This window comes from Salmo salar, chromosome 23 (assembly GCF_965601325.2).
Source record: "Salmo salar chromosome 23, fSalSal1, whole genome shotgun sequence".
NCBI lineage: Eukaryota > Metazoa > Chordata > Actinopteri > Salmoniformes > Salmonidae > Salmo > Salmo salar.
The window spans coordinates 51,875,368-51,899,727 of NC_138313.1; the positions used below are offsets into that span (position 1 = coordinate 51,875,368).

The window sequence follows — 24,360 nt, forward strand, 5'->3', positions numbered from 1 at the left end:
TAGGACTCAGGATAGCCGTAGACTCAGGGAGATAGGTAGGACTCAGGATAGCAGTGGACCATGTCTCAGTACAGGGAGATAGGTAGGACTCAGGATAGCAGTGGACTCAGGGAGATTGGAAGGACTCAGGATAGCAGTGGACTCAGGGAGATAGGAAGGACTCGGGATAACAGTGGGCTCAGGGAGATAGGAAGGACTCAGGATAACAGTGGGCTCAGGGAGATAGGTAGGACTCAGGATAGCTGTAGACTCAGGGAGATAGGTAGGACTCAGGATAGCAGTGGACCATGTCTCAGTACAGGGAGATAGGTAGGACTCAGGATAGCAGTGGACCATGTCTCAGTACAGGGAGATAGGTAGGACTCAGGATAGCAGTGGACTCAGGGAGATAGGTAGGACTCAGGATAGCAATGGACCATGTCTCAGTACAGCGAGATAAGTAGAACTCAGGATAGCAGTGGACCATGTCTCTGTACAGGGAGATAGGTAGGACTCAGGATAGCAGTGGACCATGTCTCAGTACAGGGAGATAGGTAGGACTCAGGATAGCAGTGGACTCAGGGAGATAGGTAGGACTCAGGATAGCAGTGGACCATGTCTCAGTACAGGGAGATAGGTAGGACTCAGGATAGCAGTGGACCATGTCTCAGTACAGGGAGATAGGTAGGACTCAGGATAGCAGTGGGCTCAGGGAGATAGGAAGGACTCAGGATAACAGTGGGCTCAGGGAGATAGGTAGGACTCAGGATAGCTGTAGACTCAGGGAGATAGGTAGGACTCAGGATAGCAGTGGACCATGTCTCAGTACAGGGAGATAGGTGGGACTCAGGATAGCAGTGGACCATGTCTCAGTACAGGGAGATAGGTAGGACTCAGGATAGCAGTGGACTCAGGGAGATAGGTAGGACTCAGGATAGCAGTGGACCATGTCTCAGTACAGGGAGATAAGTAGAACTCAGGATAGCAGTGGACCATGTCTCTGTACAGGGAGATAGGTAGGACTCAGGATAGCAGTGGACCATGTCTCAGTACAGGGAGATAAGTAGAACTCAGGATAGCAGTGGACCATGTCTCTGTACAGGGAGATAGGTAGGACTCAGGATAGCAGTGGACCATGTCTCAGTACAGGGAAATAGTAAGTGGAGACAGAGGAGAGGAATGGATTGAGTATAAAGGTCATTGCTGCCGGGTCTCAGTGGTCCTCTCTGTTCTGCTCTACTCCACCTCCTGAGCTCAGGGCCTATTGACTGTTATTATATGTTCTGAGGAGCCCATACCAATAGGGAAGGAAGGAGGGAGAGAGGGAGGATGATGGGGAGGGAGGGAGGATGATGGGAAGGAAGGAAGGATGATGGGGAGGAAAGGAAGGATAAAGGGGAGGAAAGGAAGGATGATGGGGAGGAAAGGAAGGATAAAGGGGAGGAAAGGAAAGAGAGAGGGAGGGAGGCAGGGAGGAGAGAAGGAAGGATGATGGGGAGGAAAGGAAGGATAAAGGGGAGGAAAGGAAAGAGAGAGGGAGGGAGGCAGGGAGGGAGGAGAGAAGGAAAGATGATGGGGAGGGGAGGGAGGCAGGGGGGAGAGAAGGAAGGATGATGGGGAGGAAAGGAAGGATAAAGGGGAGGAAAGGAAAGAGAGAGGGAGGGAGGCAGGGAGGAGAGAAGGAAGGATGATGGGGAGGAAAGGAAGGATAAAGGGGAGGAAAGGAAAGAGAGAGTGAGGGAGGGAGGCAGGGAGGAGAGAAGGAAGGATGATGGGGAGGAAAGGAAAGAGAGAGGGAGGGAGGCAGGGAGGAGAGAAGGAAGGATGATGGGGAGGAAAGGAAGGATAAAGGGGAGGAAAGGAAAGAGAGAGGGAGGGAGGCAGGGAGGAGAGAAGGAAGGATGATGGGGAGGAAAGGAAGGATAAAGGGGAGGAAAGGAAAGAGAGAGGGAGGGAGGCAGGGAGGAGAGAAGGAAGTGTGATGGGGAGGAAAGGAAGGATAAAGGGGAGGAAAGGAAAGAGAGAGGGAGGGAGGCAGGGAGGAGAGAAGGAAGGATGATGGGGAGGAAAGGAAAGAGAGAGTGAGGGAGGGAGGCAGGGAGGGAGGAGAGAAGGAAGGATGATGGGGAGGAAATGAAAGAGAGAGGGAGGGAGGCAGGGAGGAGAGAAGGAAGGATGATGGGGAGGAAAGGAAAGAGAGAGAGAGGGAGGGAGGCAGGGAGGAGAGAAGGAAGGATGGTGGGGAGGGGAGGGGAGGGAGGGAGGGATCTCACATTCTGAACACTGTACAGGTTTGGAGAGTCTAGGCCATCTGTCTGGGTTAATTGAGTCACCAGGGTGCAGCAGGGCTGGAGGGCTGAGGGAGGGCTGAGTGCTCCCCAACTCAGACGGGCTTAGCAGAGTGCAGGCCTGGTGGCTGAGAGGACCTGCATGTGGAGAGACACACTGAGGACAGGGACAGGAGGGAACAGGATAGAACTATGAGGCTAGCTGGGTGGAGATGAGGATGGAGAGACACACAGGACAAGAGGAGGGGACCTCACTGGAGAGAGACATACAGGACAAGAGGAGGGGACCTATTAACCTGGAGAGTACAGAGAGGGTAGTATTAACCTGTAGAGTGACAGAGAGGGTAGTATTAACCTGGAGAGTGACAGAGAGGGTAGTATTAACCTGGAGAGTGACAGAGAGGGTAGTATTAACCTGGAGAGTGACAGAGAGGGTAGTAGTTAACCTGGAGAGTGACAGAGAGGGTAGGATTAACCTGGAGAGTGACAGAGAGGGTAGCATTAACCTGCAGAGTGACAGAGAGGGTAGTATTAACCTGCAGAGTGACAGAGAGGGTAGTATTAACCTGGAGAGTGACAGAGAGGGTAGTATTAACTTGGAGAGTGACAGAGAGGGTAGTATTAACCTGGAGAGTGACAGAGAGGGTAGCATTAACCTGGAGAGTGACAGAGAGGGTAGTATTAACCTGCAGAGTGACAGAGAGGGTAGCATTAACCTGGAGAGTGACAGAGAGGGGGATCTGTGAATGGACAGAGCAATAGAGAGCGAGAAAGGGAGAGATCACGATTGAGAAAGAGAGAGAAGAGAAGAGATACAGTACAGTACAGAGAGAAGTGGAAAGAGTGGGGGAGAAAGAATCCCTACCTACAGAGAGAGAGATAATGTTGACTTGCTGATAGATATAATAAACAGGGCTACACCAGGCTACAGCAGCTACACCAGGCTACAGCTGCAACACCAGGCTACAGCAGGCTACAGCTGCAACACCAGGCTACAGCAGCTACACCAGGCTACACCATGCAACACCAGGCTACACCAGGCTACAGCTGCAACACCAGGCTACAGCAGCTACACCAGGCTACACCATGCAACACCAGGCTACACCAGGCTACAGCTGCAACACCAGGCTACACCAGGCTACAGCAGCTACACCAGGCTACACCATGCTATACCAGGCTACAGCTGCAACACCAGGCTACACCAGGCTACAGCTGCAACACCAGGCTACAGCAGCTACACCAGGCTACACCATGCAACACCAGGCTACACCAGGCTACAGCTGCAACACCAGGCTACACCAGGCTACAGCAGCTACACCAGGCTACACCATGCTATACCAGGCTACAGCTGCAACACCAGGCTACACCAGGCTACAGCAGCTACACCAGGTTACAGCAGGCTACACCAGGTTACAGCAGGCTACACCAGGTTACAGCAGCTACACCAGGCTACAGCAGCTACACCAGGTTACAGCAGCTACACCAGGTTACACCAGGCTACAGCAGCTACACCAGGCTACAGCAGCTACACCAGGCTACAGAAGCTACACCAGGCTACACCAGGTTACACCAGGTTACAGCAGCTACACCAGGTTACAGCAGCTACACCAGGTTACACCAGGTTACAGAAGCTACACCAGGCTACATCAGCAACACCGGTTACAGCAGCTACACCAGGTTACACCAGGCTACAGCAGCTACACCAGGCTACAGCAGCTACACCAGGTTACACCAGGCTACACCAGGCTACAGCAGGCTACAGCAGCTACACCAGGCTACAGCAGCAACACCAGTCTACAGCAGCTACACCAGGCTACACCAGGTTACAGCAGCTACACCAGGTTACAGCAGCTACACCAGGCTACACCAGGTTACAGCAGCTACACCAGGCTACAGCAGCTACACCAGGCTACAGCAGCTACACCAGGCTACAGCTGCAACACCAGGCTACAGCAGCTACACCAGGCTACACCATGCAACACCAGGCTACACCAGGCTACAGCAGCTACACCAGGTTACAGCAGGCTACACCAGGTTACAGCAGCTACACCAGGCTACAGCAGCTACACCAGGCTACAGCTGCAACACCAGGCTACAGCAGCTACACCAGGCTACACCATGCTATACCAGGCTACAACAGGCTACACCAGGCTACAGCTGCAACACCAGGCTACAGCAGCTACACCAGGCTACACCATGCTATACCAGGCTACACCAGGCTACACCAGGCTACAGCTGCAACACCAGGCTACACCAGGCTACACCAGGCTACAGCAGGCTACACCAGGCTACAGCAGGCTACACCAGGCTACAGCAGCTACACCAGGCTACACCAGGCTACACCAGGTTACAGCAGCTACACCAGGCTACACCAGGCTACACCAGGCTACAGCAGCTACACCAGGTTACAGCAGCTACACCAGGTTACAGCAGGCTACACTAGGCTACAGCAGCTACACCAGGCTACACCAGGCTACACCAGGCTACACCAGGTTACAGCAGCTACACCAGGCTACAGCAGCTACACCAGGTTACACCAGGTTACAGCAGGCTACACCAGGCTACAGCAGGTTACACCAGGCTACAGCAGGCTACACCAGGCTACAGCAGCTACACCAGGCTATACCAGGCTACACCAGGTTACAGCAGCTACACCAGGCTACACCAGGCTACACCAGGCTACAGCAGCTACACCAGGTTACAGCAGCTACACCAGGTTACAGCAGGCTACACTAGGCTACAGCAGCTACACCAGGCTACACCAGGCTACACCAGGCTACACCAGGTTACAGCAGCTACACCAGGCTACAGCAGCTACACCAGGTTACACCAGGTTACAGCAGGCTACACCAGGATACAGCAGCTACACCAGGCTACAGCAGCTTATGGAGTTATCATATTATAACCTCGCCATTGGAAGGGCTTAACCTTGTGATAAAATAGCACAGCTGGAATATGAAAATAAATAATTCCTTTTTAGATGAATTTGCATGTGTGTGTGTGTGTGTGTGTGTGTTGCTCAGCTCTAATTGGGTGGTGGGACCTCTAACCCTCCTCTGAAGAGACTTGACACTGGCTTCCTCTCTTTCCTCTCCTCCTCCTCTCCCTCTCCTCCCTCCTCTCCTCCCTTGCCAGCCTGTCGAAGGGTCTGTGTTTGTCATGATGAGGCTCAAAGAGGCATGTTCTCTCTGAATTTATTGGCTGACAATAAAGAGAGCGAGCCACTCCATGCCTGTGACCCAAAAGACATTCTATTCCCTTCATAGTCCCTAGGGGCCCTGGTCAGACACTCTATTCCCTTCACAGTCCCTAGGGGCCCTGGTCAGACACTCTATTCCCTTTATAGTCCCTAGGGGCCCTGGTCAGGCACTCTATTCCCCTCATAGTCCCTAGGGGCCCTGGTCAGGCACTCTATTCCCTTCATAGTCCCTAGGGGCCCTGGTCAGACACTCTATTCCCTTCATAGTTCCTAGGGGCCCTGGTCAAAATACACTCTATTCCCTTCACAGTCCCTAGGGGCCCTGGTCAGACACTCTATTCCCTTTATAGTCCCTAGGGGCCCTGGTCAGACACTCTATTCCCTTCATAGTCCCTAGGGGCCCTGGTCAGACACTCTATTCCCTTTATAGTCCCTAGGGGCCCTGGTCAGACACTCTATTCCCTTCATAGTCCCTAGGGGCCCTGGTCAAAAGACACTCTATTCCCTTCACAGTCCCTAGGGGCCCTGGTCAGACACTCTATTCCCTTTATAGTTCCTAGGGGCCCTGGTCAAAATACACTCTATTCCCTTCACAGTCCCTAGGGGCCCTGGTCAGACACTCTATTCCCTTCATAGTTCCTAGGGGCCCTGGTCAAAATACACTCTATTCCCTTCACAGTCCCTAGGGGCCCTGGTCAGACACTCTATTCCCTTCACAGTCCCTAGGGGCCCTGGTCAGACACTCTATTCCCTTCATAGTTCCTAGGGGCCCTGGTCAAAATACACTCTATTCCCTTCACAGTCCCTAGGGGCCCTGGTCAGACACTCTATTCCCTTCATAGTCCCTAGGGGCCCTGGTCAGACACTCTATTCCCTTCATAGTCCCTAGGGGCCCTGGTCAGACACTCTATTCCCTTTATAGTCCCTAGGGGCCCTGGTCAGAGACTCTATTCCCTTCATAGTCCCTAGGGGCCCTGGTCAGACACTCTATTCCCTTCATAGTCCCTAGGGGCCCTGGTCAGACACTCTATTCCTTTTATAGTCCCTAGGGGCCCTGGTCAGACACTCTATTCCCTTCATAGTCCCTAGGGGCCCTGGTCAGACACTCTATTCCCTTCATAGTCCCTAGGGGCCCTGGTCAGACACTCTATTCCCTTCATAGTCCCTAGGGGCCCTGGTCAAAAGACACTCTATTCCCTTCATAGTCCCTAAGGGCCCTTGTCAGACACTCTATTCCTTTTATAGTCCCTAGGGGCCCTGGTCAGACACTCTATTCCCTTTATAGTTCCTAGGGGCCCTGGTCAAAATACACTCTATTCCCTTCACAGTCCCTAGGGGCCCTGGTCAGACACTCTATTCCCTTCATAGTTCCTAGGGGCCCTGGTCAAAATACACTCTATTCCCTTCACAGTCCCTAGGGGCCCTGGTCAGACACTCTATTCCCTTCACAGTCCCTAGGGGCCCTGGTCAGACACTCTATTCCCTTCATAGTTCCTAGGGGCCCTGGTCAAAATACACTCTATTCCCTTCACAGTCCCTAGGGGCCCTGGTCAGACACTCTATTCCCTTCATAGTCCCTAGGGGCCCTGGTCAGACACTCTATTCCCTTCACAGTCCCTAGGGGCCCTAGTCAGACACTCTATTCCCTTCACAGTCCCTAGGGGCCCTGGTCAGACACTCTATTCCCTTCACAGTCCCTAGGGGCCCTGGTCAGACACTCTATTCCCTTTATAGTTCCTAGGGGCCCTGGTCAGAGACTCTATTCCCTTCATAGTCCCTAGGGGCCCTGGTCAGACACTCTATTCCCTTCATAGTCCCTAGGGGCCCTGGTCAGACACTCTATTCCTTTTATAGTCCCTAGGGGCCCTGGTCAGACACTCTATTCCCTTCATAGTCCCTAGGGGCCCTGGTCAGACACTCTATTCCCTTCATAGTCCCTAGGGGCCCTGGTCAGACACTCTATTCCCTTCATAGTCCCTAGGGGCCCTGGTCAAAAGACACTCTATTCCCTTCATAGTCCCTAAGGGCCCTTGTCAGACACTCTATTCCTTTTATAGTCCCTAGGGGCCCTGGTCAGACACTCTATTCCCTTCATAGTCCCTAGGGGCCCTGGTCAGACACTCTATTCCCTTCATAGTCCCTAGGGGCCCTGGTCAGACACTCTATTCCCTTCACAGTCCCTAGGGGCCCTGGTCAGACACTCTATTCCCTTTATAGTCCCTAGGGGCCCTGGTCAGACACTCTATTCCCTTTATAGTTCCTAGGGGCCCTGGTCAGACACTCTATTCCCTTCATAGTTCCTAGGGGCCCTGGTCAAAAGACACTCTATTCCCTTCATAGTCCCTAGGGGCCCTGGTCAGACACTCTATTCCCTTCATAGTTCCTAGGGGCCCTGGTCAAAAGACACTCTATTCCCTTCATAGTTCCTAGGGGCCCTGGTCAGACACTCTATTCCCTTCATAGTCCCTAGGGGCCCTGGTCAGACACTCTATTCCCTTCATAGTCCCTAGGGGCCCTGGTCAAAAGACACTATATTCCCTTCATAGTCCCTAAGGGCCCTTGTCAGACACTCTATTCCTTTTATAGTCCCTAGGGGCCCTGGTCAGACACTCTATTCCCTTCATAGTCCCTAGGGGCCCTGGTCAGACACTCTATTCCCTTCATAGTCCCTAGGGGCCCTGGTCAGACACTCTATTCCCTTCATAGTCCCTAGGGGCCCTAGTCAGACACTCTATTCCCTTCATAGTCCCTAGGGGCCCTGGTCAGGCACTCTATTCCCTTCATAGTCCCTAGGGGCCCTGGTCAAAAGACACTCTATTCCCTTCATAGTCCCTAGCGGCCCTTGTCAAAAGCAGTGCACTATAAAGGGAATAGGGTTTAATTTAAGATGCATGCCTTATTCTGCCGGGTCTAGAAAGAACCGAACAGTCTCTGAATCAAGCCTCACTTTGAAGTTCAGTCTGCATGTTCTCGACTAACACCCTCCCTTTCTGCCTTCCTTCCCATCCTCCCTCCCCTCACCATCCCTTAGCCCTCTTGACTCTCCCCCTCAAAGGACTGTTTCTGACTAACTCACCTCTCTTCCTCTCTTCCTCCACCACCACCACCACCACCTCTCCTCGCCCTTCTGCCTCCCCCTCAAAGGGTATCCAGGTACTGTACTATACTGTGTGAGGATTGCCCCCCCCCCCCCCCCCCCCCCAGAGAGATTAGCTGTTCTTTAATTCAAAAGTATTGCCCTTAATGTGGTTTTAATGGTCATATATCCCAGCTGCTCTGCTCTCTGAGGCTCTCTCTTCTCTGTCAAAGTACATCTCAAATGAGCTGTCTCTCTCTCTCTCTCTCTCTGGAACAGAGGGAAAGGCTGGAGGAGCATGAAAGGATGATTTGTGGGTGTCTTTTGGGATGAGCATTTGATATTTTCTTCCACTGTTCAAGTACTCTCATGATTTTTTTTTGGGGGGGGGAGAGTACTCGATAACTCCAATGGAGGGGGGGGACGGACTATTTTTAGAACAGAAGGACCTCACTGGATACGGTGTTTCTGCTTTGCTGCTCAGAGTAGAGGGTCAGAGGGATAGAAGGGTTTGTGTATCCATCTTCATGTTTGCTTTGCTGTCTATGTACAGTACCAGTCAGAAGTTTGGACACACCTACTCTTTTTTTAAACTATTTTCTACATTGTAAAATAATAGTGAAGACATCAAAACTATGAAATAACACATATCGAATCATTTATTAACCAAAAAAAAGTGTTAAATAAATCTAAATATATTTCAGATTTTAGATTCTTCAAAGTAGCCACCTTTTTGCCTTGATGACAGCATTGCACACCACACTCTTGGCATTCTCTCAACCAGCTTCATGAGGAATGCTTTTCCAACAGTCTTGAAGGAGTTCCCACATATGCTGAGCACTTGTTTGGCTGCTTTTCCTTCACTCTGTGGTCCAACTCATCCCAAACCATCTCAAATTGGGTTGAGGTCGGGTGATTGTGGAGGCCAGGTCATCTGATGCAGCACTCTCCTTCCTGGACAAACAGCAAAAGCTTTGGTGGCTACTTTTGAAGAATCTCAAATATAAAATAGATTTTGATTTGTTTAACCATTTTTTTGGTTACTACATGATTCCATATGTGTTATTTCATCGTTTTACAATGTAGAAAACAGTAAAAAAATAAAGAAAACCCCAGCCCTACTTCCTACTCCCTAGCCCTACCCCTAGCCCTACTCCCTAGCCCTACTCCCTAGCCCTACTCCCTAGCCCTACTCCCCAGCCCTACTCCCTAGCCCTACTCCCCAGCCCTACTCCCTAGCCCTACTCCCTAGCCCTACTCCCTAGCCCTACTCCCTAGCCCTACCCCCTAGCCCTACTCCCTAGCCCTACTCCCCAGCCCTACTCCCCAGCCCTACTCCCTAGCCCTACTCCCTAGCCCTACCCCCTAGCCCTACTCCCTAGCCCTACTCCCTAGCCCTACTCCCCAGCCCTACTCCCCAGCCCTACTCCCTAGCCCTACTCCCCAGCCCTACCCCCTAGCCCTACTCCCTAGCCCTACTCCCTAGCCCTACTCCCTAGCCCTACTCCCCAGCCCTACCCCCCAGCCCTACTCCCTAGCCCTACTCCCTACTCCCTAGCCCTACTCCCTAGCCCTACTCCCCAGCCCTACCCCCTAGCCCTACTCCCTAGCCCTACTCCCTAGCCCTACTCCCTAGCCCTACTCCCTAGCCCTACTCCCCAGCCCTACCCCCTAGCCCTACTCCCTAGCCCTACTCCCTAGCCCTACTCCCTAGCCCTACTCCCCAGCCCTACTCCCCAGCCCTACTCCCTAGCCCTACTCCCTAGCCCTACTCCCTAGCCCTACTCCCCAGCCCTACCCCCTAGCCCTACTCCCTAGCCCTACTCCCTAGCCCTACTCCCCAGCCCTACCCCCTAGCCCTACTCCCTAGCCCTACTCCCTAGCCCTACTCCCCAGCCCTACCCCCTAGCCCTACTCCCTAGCCCTACTCCCTAGCCCTACTCCCTAGCCCTACTCCCTAGCCCTACTCCCCAGCCCTACTCCCTAGCCCTACTCCCTAGCCCTACTCCCTGGCCCTACTCCCCGGCCCTACCCCCTAGCCCTACCCCCTAGCCCTACTCCCTAGCCCTACTCCCTAGCCCTACTCCCCAGCCCTACCCCCTAGCCCTACTCCCTAGCCCTACTCCCTAGCCCTACTCCCCAGCCCTACCCCCTAGCCCTACTCCCTAGCCCTACTCCCTAGCCCTACTCCCCAGCCCTACTCCCTACTCCCTAGCCCTACTCCCTAGCCCTACTCCCCAGCCCTACCCCCTAGCCCTACTCCCTAGCCCTACTCCCTAGCCCTACTCCCTAGCCCTACCCCCTAGCCCTACTCCCTAGCCCTACTCCCCTAGCCCTACCCTCCCCTAGCCCTACTCCCTAGCCCTACTCCCTAGCCCTACTCCCTAGCCCTACTCCCCAGCCCTACTCCCTACTCCCTAGCCCTACCCCTAGCCCTACTCCCTAGCCTAGTCCCTAGCCCTACTCCCTAGCCCTACTCCCTAGCCCTACTCCCTAGCCCTACTCCCCAGCCCTACTCCCTAGCCCTACTCCCCAGCCCTACTCCCTAGCCCTACTCCCTAGCCCTACTCCCTAGCCCTACCCCCTAGCCCTACTCCCTAGCCATACTCCCCATGCCCTACTCCCCAGCCCTACTCCCTAGCCCTACTCCCTAGCCCTACTCCCTAGCCCTAGTCCCTAGCCCTACTCCCCAGCCCTACTCCCCAGCCCTACTCCCTAGCCCTACTCCCTAGCCCTACTCCCCAGCCCTACCCCCTAGCCCTACTCCCTAGCCCTACTCCCTAGCCCTACTCCCTAGCCCTACTCCCCAGCCCTACCCCCTAGCCCTACTCCCTAGCCCTACCCCCTAGCCCTACTCCCTAGCCCTACTCCCTAGCCCTACCCCCTAGCCCTACTCCCTAGCCCTACTCCCTAGCCCTACTCCCTAGCCCTACTCCCTAGCCCTACTCCCTAGCCCTACTCCCCAGCCCTACTCCCTAGCCCTACTCCCTAGCCCTACTCCCTAGCCCTACTCCCTAGCCCTACTCCCTAGCCCTACTCCCTAGCCCTACTGCCCTACTCCCTAGCCCTACTCCCTAGCCCTACTCCCTAGCCCTACTCCCTAGCCCTACTCCCTAGCCCTACTCCCTAGCCCTACTCCCCAGCCCTACTCCCTAGCCCTACTCCCTAGCCCTACTCCCTAGCCCTACTCCCCAGCCCTACCCCCTAGCCCTACTCCCTAGCCCTACTCCCTAGCCCTACTCCCCAGCCCTACCCCCTAGCCCTACTCCCTAGCCCTACTCCCTAGCCCTACTCCCTAGCCCTACTCCCTAGCCCTACTCCCCAGCCCTACTCCCTAGCCCTACTCCCTAGCCCTACTCCCTAGCCCTACTCCCCAGCCCTACCCCCTAGCCCTACCCCCTAGCCCTACTCCCTAGCCCTACTCCCTAGCCCTACTCCCCAGCCCTACCCCCTAGCCCTACTCCCTAGCCCTACTCCCTAGCCCTACTCCCCAGCCCTACCCCCTAGCCCTACTCCCTAGCCCTACTCCCCAGCCCTACTCCCTACTCCCTAGCACTACTCCCTAGCCCTACTCCCTAGCCCTACTCCCCAGCCCTACTCCCTAGCCCTACTCCCTACTCCCTAGCCCTACTCCCTAGCCCTACTCCCCAGCCCTACCCCCTAGCCCTACTCCCTAGCCCTACTCCCTAGCCCTACTCCCCAGCCCTACTCCCTAGCCCTACTCCCTACTCCCTAGCCGTACTCCCTAGCCCTACTCCCTAGCCCTACTCCCTAGCCCTACTCCCTAGCCCTACCCCCTAGCCCTACTCCCTAGCCCTACTCCCCAGCCCTACTCCCCAGCCCTACTCCCTAGCCCTACTCCCTAGCCCTACCCCCTAGCCCTACTCCCTAGCCCTACTCCCCAGCCCTACTCCCCTAGCCCTACTCCCTAGCCCTACTCCCCAGCCCTACTCCCTACTCCCTAGCCCTACTCCCCAGCCCTACTCCCTAGCCCTACTCCCCAGCCCTACTCCCTAGCCCTACTCCCTACTCCCTAGCCCTACTCCCTAGCCCTACTCCCCAGCCCTACCCCCTAGCCCTACTCCCTAGCCCTACTCCCTAGCCCTACTCCCCAGCCCTACTCCCTAGCCCTACTCCCTAGCCCTACTCCCTAGCCCTACTCCCTAGCCCTACTCCCTAGCCCTACTCCCTAGCCCTACCCCCTAGCCCTACTCCCTAGCCCTACTCCCTAGCCCTACTCCCCAGCCCTACTCCCTAGCCCTACTCCCTAGCCCTACTCCCTAGCCCTACTCCCTAGCCCTACTCCCCAGCCCTACTCCCCAGCCCTACTCCCTAGCCCTACTCCCTAGCCCTACTCCCCAGCCCTACCCCCTAGCCCTACTCCCTAGCCCTACTCCCTAGCCCTACTCCCTAGCCCTACTCCCCAGCCCTACCCCCTAGCCCTACTCCCTAGCCCTACTCCCCTAGCCCTACTCCCTAGCCCTACTCCCCAGCCCTACCCCCTAGCCCTACTCCCTAGCCCTACTCCCTAGCCCTACTCCCTAGCCCTACTCCCTAGCCCTACTCCCCAGCCCTACCCCCTAGCCCTACTCCCTAGCCCTACTCCCTAGCCCTACTCCCTAGCCCTACTCCCCAGCCCTACTCCCTAGCCCTACTCCCTACTCCCTAGCCCTACTCCCTAGCCCTACTCCCTAGCCCTACTCCCTAGCCCTACTCCCTAGCCCTACTCCCCTAGCCCTACTCCCTAGCCCTACTCCCTAGCCCTACTCCCTAGCCCTACCCCCTAGCCCTACTCCCTAGCCCTACTCCCTAGCCCTACTCCCTAGCCCTACTCCCTAGCCCTACTCCCTAGCCCTACTCCCTAGCCCTACTCCCTAGCCCTACTCCCTAGCCCTACTCCCTAGCCCTACTCCCCAGCCCTACTCCCTAGCCCTACTCCCTAGCCCTACTCCCTAGCCCTACTCCCCAGCCCTACCCCCTAGCCCTACTCCCTAGCCCTACTCCCTAGCCCTACTCCCTAGCCCTACTCCCCAGCCCTACCCCCTAGCCCTACTCCCTAGCCCTACTCCCTAGCCCTACTCCCCAGCCCTACCCCCTAGCCCTACTCCCTAGCCCTACTCCCCAGCCCTACTCCCTACTCCCTAGCCCTACTCCCCAGCCCTCCCCCAGCCCTCCCCTAGCCCTACTCCCTAGCCCTACTCCCTAGCCCTACTCCCTAACCCTACCCTCTAGCCCTACTCCCTAGCCCTACTCCCTAGCCCTACTCCCTAGCCCTACTCCCCAGCCCTACTCCCTAGCCCTACTCCCTACTCCCTAGCCCTACTCCCTAGCCCTACTCCCCAGCCCTACCCCCTAGCCCTACTCCCTAGCCCTACTCCCTAGCCCTACTCCCCAGCCCTACTCCCTAGCCCTACTCCCTACTCCCTAGCCCTACTCCCTAGCCCTACTCCCTAGCCCGACTCCCTAGCCCTACTGCCTAGCCCTACTCCCTACTCCCTAGCCCTACTCCCTAGCCCGACTCCCTAGCCCTACTCCCTACTCCCTAGCCCTACTCCCTACTCCCTAGCCCGACTCCCTACTCCCTACTCCCTAGCCCGACTCCCTAGCCCTACTCTCCAGCCCTACTCCCTAGCCCTACTCCCTAGCCCTACTCCCTAGCCCTACTCCCTACTCCCCAGCCCTACTCCCTAGCCCTACTCCCTACTCCCCAGCCCTACTCCCTAGCCCTACTCCCTACTCCCTAGCCCGACTCCCTAGCCCTAGTCCCTAATCCCTAGCCCGACTCCCTAGCCCTACTCCCTACTCCCTAGCCCTACTGCCTAGCCCTACTCCCTACTCCCCAGCCCTGCTGCCTAGCCCTACTCCCTAGCCCTACTCCCTAGCCCTACTCCCTAGCCCTACTCCCTACTCCCTAGCCCACTCCCTAGCCCTACTCCCTACTCCCCAGCCCTACTCCCCAGCCCTACTCCCTACTCCCTAGCCCTACTCCCTACTCCCTAGCCCTACTCCCTACTCCCTAGCTCTACTCCCTACTCCCCAGCCCTACTCCCTACTCCCCAGCCCTACTCCCCAGCCCTACTCCCTACTCCCCAGCCCTACAGGTATCCACTGTGTCAGTGTGTGTCCTCAGGGGTTCTGAGTGTGTGTGTGTGTGTGTGTGTGTGTGTGTGTGTGTGTGTGTGTGTGTGTGTGTGTGTGTGTGTGTGTGTGTGTGTGTGTGTGTGTGTGTGTATGGTGTGTGTGTGTGTGTGTATGGTGTGTGTGTGTGTGTGTATGGTGTGTGTGTGTGTGTGTGTGAGAGAGTAGTACCTGTTTTTCGAGCGTTCGTACTCTGGTCTCTGCCTTCTCCAGCTTACAGAGCAGATTCAGTCTCTCTCTGTCTGGGAAGACCTGCTGAGGGAGAGTCTTCACAGTATGGCAGTCTAGTATCTGTGTGTGTGTGTGTGTGTGTGTGTGTGTGTGTGTACAGGTATCCGGTGTGTCAGTGTGTGTCCTCAGGGGTTCTGATTGTGTGTGTGTGTGTGTGTGTGTGTGTGTGTGTGTGTGTGTGTGTACACAGGTATCCGGTGTGACAGTGTGTGTCCTCAGGGGTTGTGGGGTCCAAACTGCTCCGTCACTTGTTCCTGTCAGAATAGAGGATCGTGCTCACCTGAGGATGGCGCCTGTTTCTGTTCCCCGGGGTACAGAGGGACCTCCTGCAAGAGAAGTATGTACATTTACATTTAACATTTTAGTCATTTAGCAGACGCTCTTATCCAGAGCGACTTACAGTCGTGAATGTATACATTTCATATATTTTTTTATTTATTTTTTATTTAAGAAAAAAAAAGTACTGGTCCCCAGTGGGAATCGAACCCACAACCCTGCCGTTGCAAACACCATGCTCTACCAACTGAGCCACCGGGGTCACATGTACCTTGACCTTTAACCCTAACTAGCACCTGGGTTAATTGTTGTTACTCATTTGAGTATTATTATTTGAGTATTATTATTTGAGTATTATTATTATTATTATACGCATAACATGATGGTTGTTGATCGTTGCTAGACAGCCATTTTCAGTTCTTGCCGTAGATTTTCAAGGTGATTTTTAAGTCAAAACTGTAACTAATCAACTCAGGAACATTCAATGTCGTCTTGGTAAGTAACTCCAGTCTGTATTTGGCCTTGTGTTTTAGGTTACTGTCCTGCTGAAAGGTGAATTTGTCTCCCAGTTTCTGTTGGAAAGCAGACTGAACCAAGGGGTTTTCCTCTAGGATTTTGCCTGTGCTTTAACTCTATTCCGTTTTTTTTTCATAACAATATAAACTCATTAGTCCTTTAATGATGACAAGCATACCCATAACATGATGCAGCCACCACCGTGCTTGAAAATATGAAGAGTTGTACTGAGTAATGTGTTGTTTGAATTTGCTCTAAATATATAACACTTTGTATTTAGGACGTAAAGTTAATTTGCCACATTTGTTACGGTTTTAATTTAGTGCCTTATTGCAAACAGGAGGGACCTTACAGATAATTTTGTGGGATACAGAGATGGAATAGTCATTTAAAAATCATGTTAAACACTTTTTAAGACTTGTTAAGCATATGTTTACTCCTGAACTCGTTTAGGCTTGATATATCCAAGGAGTTGAATACTAATTGACTCAAGACATTTCAGCTTTTCATTTTTTATTCATTTGTAAAAAATAAATAAAAAAAAATGTCTAAAATCATAATTCCACTTTGACATTATGTGTTATTCTGTATAGACCAGTGAGACAGAATATCAATGTAATCCATGTTTTTAATTCAGGCTGTAACAACAACAACACAAATGTCAAATGTGGGAAAAAGGTAAACGGGTTTGAAGACTCTCTGAAGGCAGTGTAGGGAATAAGCTGCTATTTAGGACGTGGTCCCTTGTCTCAGCCTCGTAGTCCCTTGTCTGAGCCTCGTAGTCCCTTGTCTGAGCCTCGTAGTCCCTTGTCTCAGCCTCGTCAGTCCCTTGTCTCAGCCTCGTAGTCCCTTGTCTGAGCCTCGTAGTCCCTTGTCTGAGCCTCGTAGTCCCTTGTCTGAGCCTCGTCAGTCCCTTGTCTCAGCCTCGTCAGTCCCTTGTCTCAGCCTCGTAGTCCCTTGTCTCAGCCTCGTCAGTCCCTTGTCTCAGCCTCGTCAGTCCCTTGTCTCAGCCTCGTCAGTCCCTTGTCTCAGCCTCGTAGTCCCTTGTCTGAGCCTCGTCAGTCCCACAGAGTGAGGGTAGGAGTGTGTTCCCTGCCTCTCCCCGGGCTCTGATTGGGAGTGGGGGAGGGTTTCCTCTATGTATCTCTATGTTATTAACCCCACGGAGTGCTGATTGGCTGGAAGACTGTGGCTTTTATACCCTGTCTCTCCCTCTGAGTGGCTTGGGGTCTTGGGAGTCTTGGCCGCCTAGGATTCTCTTGTATCTTCTGTTCTCTGCTGGGGCTTCTCTCTGGCTCAATTCACTGATTAGCTGTGATCTTCACGGGGCAAACCTGTAAACATCAGACAAAGTGGAATTTAAACAGCGAGAGAAGTGGAGAGTTGGGATTGAAGTGTGGGCCACATGGCGTGTGTGTCTGTCTGGGCCGTGATTAAAGTGGAATTTAACAGAGAGGGAGACACAATCACACATGCCATGTGTCTGTTTAGAGATGATTCATGTCCCTCTGTTAGACCTGTTGTCTTCATTACTAAGAAACAATGTGGACAGACTTAACCACTCAGACCTGTTGTCTTCATTACTAAGAGACAAGGTGGACAGACACAACCACTCAGTCTAAAGGGCTATGAAAGCCAATCAAGGTTTTAAATGAAGATCAATGACGATAACGTGAGAGGTGGAGACAGGATTGACAAACAAGAATACAGACTGACTAGCAAGCCAGTTATTTTGTTCCCTGATGTCTTTGCAGTGTTATTGAATATAGTGGATAGTATTTAGTCAAATGTATTGTGTTTAGAACAGTAGAATGGATGGTGGTGCCAGTACAATGCTTCCCCGGGTATGTTAGAACAGTAGAATGGATGGTTGTGCCAGTACAATGCTTCCCCGGTATGTTAGAACAGTAGAATGGATGGCGGTGCCAGTACAATGCTTCCCCGGGTATGTTAGAACAGTAGAATGGATGGCGGTGCCAGTACAATCCTTCCTCGGTATGTTAGAACAGTAGAATGGATGGTGGTGCCAGTACAATGCTTCCTCGGTATGTTAGAACAGTAGAATGGATGGCGGTGCCAGTACAATGCTTCCTCGGTATGTTAGAACAGTAGAATGGATGGCGGTGCCAGTACAATGCTTCCTCGGTATGTTAGAACAGTAGAATGGATGGTGGTGCCAGTACAATGCTTCCTCGGTATGTTAGAACAGTAGAATGGATGGCGGTGCCAGTACAATGCTTCCTCTGTATGTTAGAACAGTAGAATGGATGGCGGTGCCAGTACAATGCTTCCCCGGTATGTTAGAACAGTAGAATGGATGGTGGTGCCAGTACAATGCTTCCTCGGTATGTTAAAACAGTAGAATGGATGGTGGTGCCAGTACTATGCTTCCTCGGTATGTTAGAACAGTAGAATGGATGGTGGTGCCAGTACTATGCTTCCTCGGTATGTTAGAACAGTAGAATGGATGGTGGTGCCAGTACAATGCTTCCTCGGTATGTTAGAACAGTAGAATGGATGGCGGTGCCAGTACAATGCTTCCCCGGGTATGTTAGAACAGTAGAATGGATGGCGGTGCCAGTACAATGCTTCCTCGGTATGTTAGAACAGTAGAATGGATGGCGGTGCCAGTACAATGCTTCCTCGGTATGTTAGAACAGTAGAATGGATGGCGGTGCCAGTACAATGCTTCCTCGGTATGTTAGAACAGTAGAATGGATGGCGGTGCCAGTACAATGCTTCCTCGGTATGTTAGAACAGTAGAATGGATGGCGGTGCCAGTACAATGCTTCCTCGGTATGTTAGAACAGTAGAATGGATGGTGGTGCCAGTACATTGCTTCCTCGGTATGTTAAAACAGTAAAATGGATGGTGGTGCCAGTACATTTTAGTCAGTACAATGCTTCCCCGGTATGTTAGAACAGTAAAATGGATGGCGGTGCCAGTACAACGCTTCCTCGGTATGTTAGAACAGTAGAATGGATGACGGTGCCAGTACAACGCTTCCTCGGTATGTTAAAACAGTAAAATGGATGGCGGTGCCAGTACAATGCTTCCTCGGTATGTTAGAACAGTAGAATGGATGGCGGTGCCAGTACAATGCTTCCTCGGTATGTTAGAACAGTAGAATGGATGGCGGTGCCAGTACAATGCTTCCTCGGTATGTTAGAACAGTAGAATGGATGGCGGTGCCAGTACAATGCTTCCTCGGTATGTTAGAACAGTAGAATGGATGGTGGTGCCAGTACAATGCTTCCTCGGTATGTTAGAACAGTAGAATGGATGGTGGTGCCAGTACATTGCTTCCTCGGTATGTTAAAACAGTAAAATGGATGGTGGTGCCAGTGTATTTTAGTCAGTACAATGCTTCCCCGGTATGTTAGAACAGTAAAATGGATGGCGGTGCCAGTACAACGCTTCCCCGGTATGTTAGAACAGTAGAATGGATGGTGGTGCCAGTACTATGCTTCCTCGGTATGTTAAAACAGTAAAATGGATGGCGGTGCCAGTACAATGCTTCCTCGGTATGTTAGAACAGTAGAATGGATGGCGGTGCCAGTACAATGCTTCCACGGTATGTTAGAACAGTAGAATGGATGGCGGTGCCAGTACAATGCTTCCTCGGTATGTTAAAACAGTAGAATGGATGGCGGTGCCAGTACAATGCTTCCTCGGTATGTTAGAACAGTAGAATGGATGGTGGTGCCAGTACAATGCTTCCTCGGTATGTTAGAACAGTAGAATGGATGGCGGTGCCAGTACAATGCTTCCTCGGTATGTTAAAACAGTAAAATGGATGGCGGTGCCAGTACAATGCTTCCTCGGTATGTTAAAACAGTAAAATGGATGGTGGTGCCAGTACAATGCTTCCTCGGTATGTTAAAACAGTAGAATGGATGGTGGTGCCAGTACAATGCTTCCTCGGTATGTTAGAACAGTAGAATGGATGGCGGTGCCAGTACAATGCTTCCTCGGTATCTTGTTAGATATATCAGATGCGTTAGTCTTGGCTTTACCACGCCAGAAAAGTAAATTGCAAAACAATATTTGATTATCTTGTACTTTTGAATAGAACTGACAGTGATGTTTAAAAAGGAAATGTACTTGAAAATTACTTCTTATTCATAGTTGTATTTGTTAAACTGCTTTAATACATTAATGCATTAGATTAAATGGTCTTTCATGATTGTCCTGACTGTTTAGTCATTCTGTTTCAAACGATAGGAATAACTGGAATGATTAGAGTTTTATTTGTGTCCCTCTTCCTCTCTCCTCCTCCTCCTCCCTCCTCTCCTCTCCTCTCCTCTCCTCTCCTCTCCTCTCCTCTCCTCTCCTCTCCTCTCCTCTCCTCTCCTCTCCTCTCCTTAGTCTGTTCTCCTGGGTTCTATGGGCACCGCTGTAGCCAGGCATGTCCACAGTGTGTCCACAGCTCTGGCTCGTGCCATCATGTGACTGGTCACTGTGACTGTCTGTCCGGCTTCTATGGCTCCCTGTGCAACCAAGGCAAGTAACCCTCTTCTCTTCCTGTCCCTTCTGTCTGTAACCAAGGCAAGTAACCCTCTTCTCTTCCTGTCCCTTCTGTCTGTAACCAAGGCAAGTAACCCTCTTCTCCTCCTGTCCCTTCTGTCTGTAACCAAGGCAAGTAACCCTCTTCTCTTCCTGTCCCTTCTGTCTGTAACCAAGGCAAGTAACCCTCTTCTCCTCCTGTCCCTTCTGTCTGTAACCAAGGCAAGTAACCCTCTTCTCTTCCTGTCCCTTCTGTCTGTAACCAAGGCAAGTAACCCTCTTCTCCTCCTGTCCCTTCTGTCTGTAACCAAGGCAAGTAGCCCTCTTCTCTTCCTGTCCCTTCTGTCTGTAACCAAGGCAAGTAGCCCTCTTCTCTTCCTGTCCCTTCTCTCTGTAACCAAGGCAAGTAGCCCTCTTCTCTTCCTGTCCCTTCTGTCTGTAACCAAGGCAAGTAGCCCTCCTCTCCTCCTGTCCCTTCTGTCTGTAACCAAGGCAAGTAGCCCTCTTTTCTTCCTGTCCCTTCTGTCTGTAACCAAGGCAAGTAGCCCTCTTCCCTCCCTCTCTCCCTCTCTTCCTCCCTCTCTCTCTCCCTCCCTCTCTCTCTCCCTCTATCTCCCTCCCTCTCTCTCTCCCTCTCTCTCCCTCCCTCCTTCCAGTCTCCCTAGTTATAGTGATGTCTTCTCTGTCTCTGTGAGGCAGGGCAAACTAAAAGAACGGAGAACGGTCTCTTCTCTCAGAACGGAGGAGAACGGTCTCTTCTCTCAGAACGGAGGAGAACGGTCTCTTCGCTCAGAACGGAGAACGGTCTCTTCGCTCAGAACGGAGAACGGTCTCTTCTCTCAGAACGGAGAACGGTCTCTTCTCTCAGAACGGAGGAGAACGGTCTCTTCTCTCAGAACGGAGAACGGTCTCTTCTCTCAGAACGGAGGAGAACGGTCTCTTCTCTCAGAACGGAGAACGGTCTCTTCTCTCAGAACGGAGGAGAACGGTCTCTTCTCTCAGAACGGAGAACGGTCTCTTCTCTCAGAACGGAGAACGGTCTCTTCTCTCAGAACGGAGAACGGTCTCTTCTCTCAGAACAGAGGAGAACGGTCTCTTCTCTCAGAACGGAGAACGGTCTCTTCTCTCAGAACGGAGAACGGTGTCTTCTCTCAGAACGGAGGAGAACGGTCTCTTCGCTCAGAACGGTCTCTTCTCTCAGAACGGAGAACGGTCTCTTCGCTCAGAGAAGGAGTTCAAAGTCTTGTCCTTTTAAGTGTGTGGGATGTGTGTGTGCGACGTGTGTGTGTTCTTCGCCGTGCAGTAGCGCTAGAAGTGATGATGAAGTGTTTGATGGCAGTAAGGAGTGACCTGCTGTGTGCACGCCCGCGTCCGTCCATCTGTGTGTCTTTCCCTGTCTCTCCCTGTCTCTCTCCCTGTCTCTCCCTGTCTCTCTCTCTCTCTCCCTGTCTTTCCCTGTCTCTCCCTGTCTCTCTCTCTCTCTCCCTGTCTTTCCCTGTCTCTCCCTGTCTCTCTCCCTGTCTTTCCCTGTCTCTCCCTGTCTCTCTCTCTCTGTCTCTCCCTGTCTTTCCCTGTCTCTCCCTGTCTTTCCCTGTCTCTCTCTCTCTCTCTCTCTCTCTCTCTCTGTCTCTCCCTGTCTCTCCCTGTCTCTCTCTGTCTCTCCCTGTCTCTCCCTGTCTCTCTCTCTCTGTCTCTCCCTGTCTTTCCCTGTCTCTCCCTGTCTTTCCCTGTCTCTCTCTCTCTCTCTCTGTCTCTCCCTGTCTCTCTCTGTCTCTCTCTGTCTCTCTCTGTCTCTCCCTGTCTCTCTGTCTCTCCCTGTCTTTCCCTGTCTCTCCCTGTCTCTCAAATCAAATCAAATGTATTTATTTATATAGCCCTTCTTACATCAGCTGATATCTCAAAGTGCTGTACAGAAACCCAGCCTAAAACCCCAAACAGCAAGCAATGCAGATGTAGAAGCACGGTGGCTAGGAAAAACTCCCCTAGAAAGGCAGGAACCTAGGAAGAAACCTAGAGAGGAACCAGGCTATGAGGGGTGGCCAGTCCTCTTCTGGCTGTACTGGGTAGAGAGGAACCAGGCTCTGAGGGGTGACCAGTCCTCTTCTGGCTGTACTGGGTAGACCAGAGGAACCAGGCTATGAGGGGTGGCCAGTCCTCTTCTGGCTGTGCCAGGTGGAGATTATAACAGAACATGGCCAAGATGTTCAAATGTTCATAGATGACCAGCAGGGCCAGATAATAATAATCATAGTAGTTGTCGAGGGTGTAACAGGTCAGCACCTCAGGAGTAAATCTCAGTTGTCTTTTCATAGCCGATCATTGAGAGTTTCTCTACCGCTCCTGCTGTCTCTAGAGAGTTGAAAACAGCAGATCTGGGACATGTAGCACGTCCAGTGAACAGGTCAGGGTTCCATAGCCACAGGCAGAACAGTTGAAACTGGAGCAGCAGCACGGCCAGGTGGACTGGGGACAGCAAGGTGTCATCATGCCAGATAGTCCTGAGGCATGGTCCTAGGGCTCATGTCCCCCGAGAGAGAGAAAAAAGAAAGAAAGAAAGAAAGAAAGAAAAGAAAGAAGAGAAAGAAAGAAAGAAAGAAAGAAAGAAAGAAAGAAAGAATTAGAGAGAGCATACTTAAATTCACACAGGACACTGGAGAAATACTCCAGATATAACAGACTGCCTCTCCCTGTCTTTCCCTGCCTCTTCCTTCCTCTCCCTGTCTCTCCCTGCCTCTCCCTGCCTCTTCCTTCCTCTCCGTGCCTCTTCCTTCCTCTTCCTGCCTCTTCCTTCCTCTCCCTGTCTTTCTCTGTTTCTCCCTGCCTCTTCCTGCCTCTTCCTTCCTCTCCCTGCCTCTTCCTTCCTCTCCCTGTCTGTCCCTGCATCCTACCCTGCATCTTCCTACCTCTCCCTGTCTCTTCCTTCCTCTCCCTGTCTCTCCCTGTTTCTCCCTGCCTCCTTCCCTGCCTCCTTCCCTGCCTTCTACCCTGCCTCTCCCTGTATTCTACCCTGCCTCTCCCGGCCTCCTTCCCTGCCTACTACCCTGCCTCCTTCCCTGACTCCTACCCTGCCTCACCCTGCCTACTTCCCTGCCTCCTACCCTGCCTCTCCCTACCTCCTACCCTGCCTCTCCCTGCCTCCTTCTCTGCCTCCTACCATGCCTCTCCCTGCCTCCTTCCCTGCTTCCTACCCTGCCTCCTTCCCTGCTTCCTACCCTGCCTCTCCCTTACCCCTACCTTGCCTCCTACCCTGCCTTCTACCCTGCTTCTCCCTGCCTCCTACCCTCTCCTACCCAGCCTCCTACCCAGCCTCCTTCCCTGCCTCCAACCCTGCCTCCTACCCAGCCTCCTACCCTGCTTCCTACCCTGTATCTCCCTGCTTCTTCCTACCTCCCCCTGTCTCTCCCTGCCTTCTACCCTGCCTCCTTCTCTGACTCCTACCCAGACTCCTACCCAGCCTCCATCCCTGCCTCCTTCCCTGCTTCCTACCCTGTCTCCTACCCTGTCTCTCCCTGCCTCCTTCCCTGCATCTTCCTACCTCCCTTTGTCTCTCTCTGCCTCCCTCCCTGCCTCCTACCCTGCCTCCTACCCAGCCTCCTACCCAGCCTCCTTCCCTGCCTCCTACCCTTCTTCCTACCCTGTCTCTCTCTGCCTCCTTCCCTGCATCTTCCTACCTCCCTTTGTCTCTCTCTGCCTCCCTCCCTGCCTCCTACCCTGCCTCCTACCCAGCCTCCTACCCAGCCTCCTTCCCTGCCTCCTACCCTTCTTCCTACCCTGTCTCTCTCTGCCTCCTTTCCTGCCTCCTTCCCTGCCTCCTACCCTGCCTCCTACCCAGCCTCCTACCCAGCCTCCTTCCCTGCTTCCTACCCTGCCTTCTACCCTGCATCCTACCCTGTATCTCCCTGCATCTTCCTACCTCCCCCTGTCTCTCCCTGCCTTCTACCCTGCCTCCTTCTCTGCCTCCTACCCAGCCTCCTACCCAGCCTCCTTCCCTGCCTCCTTCCCTGCCTTCTACCCTGTCTCTCCCTGCCGCCTTCCCTGCATCTTCCTACCTCCCCCTGTCTCTCCCTGTCTCCTACCCTGACTCCTACCCAGCCTCCTACCCTGTCTCCTTCCCTGTCTCCTACCCTGCGCTCTACCCAGCCTCCTACCCA

The 24,360-nt window shown here is 53.1% G+C and overlaps 1 protein-coding gene across 1 annotated transcript in view; it reads left to right on the forward strand.

Moving 5' to 3' along the window:
* The window catches only part of megf11 (multiple EGF-like-domains 11), a 369,526-nt gene that overhangs the window by 251,281 nt on the left and 93,885 nt on the right, over window positions 1-24,360 (forward strand). Inside the window, exons 11-12 of the mRNA XM_045706373.2 lie at window positions 15,102-15,248; window positions 20,072-20,206. Of these exons, the coding sequence (XP_045562329.2) occupies window positions 15,102-15,248; window positions 20,072-20,206 (282 nt within the window). The remainder of the gene's footprint in view (window positions 1-15,101; window positions 15,249-20,071; window positions 20,207-24,360) is intronic.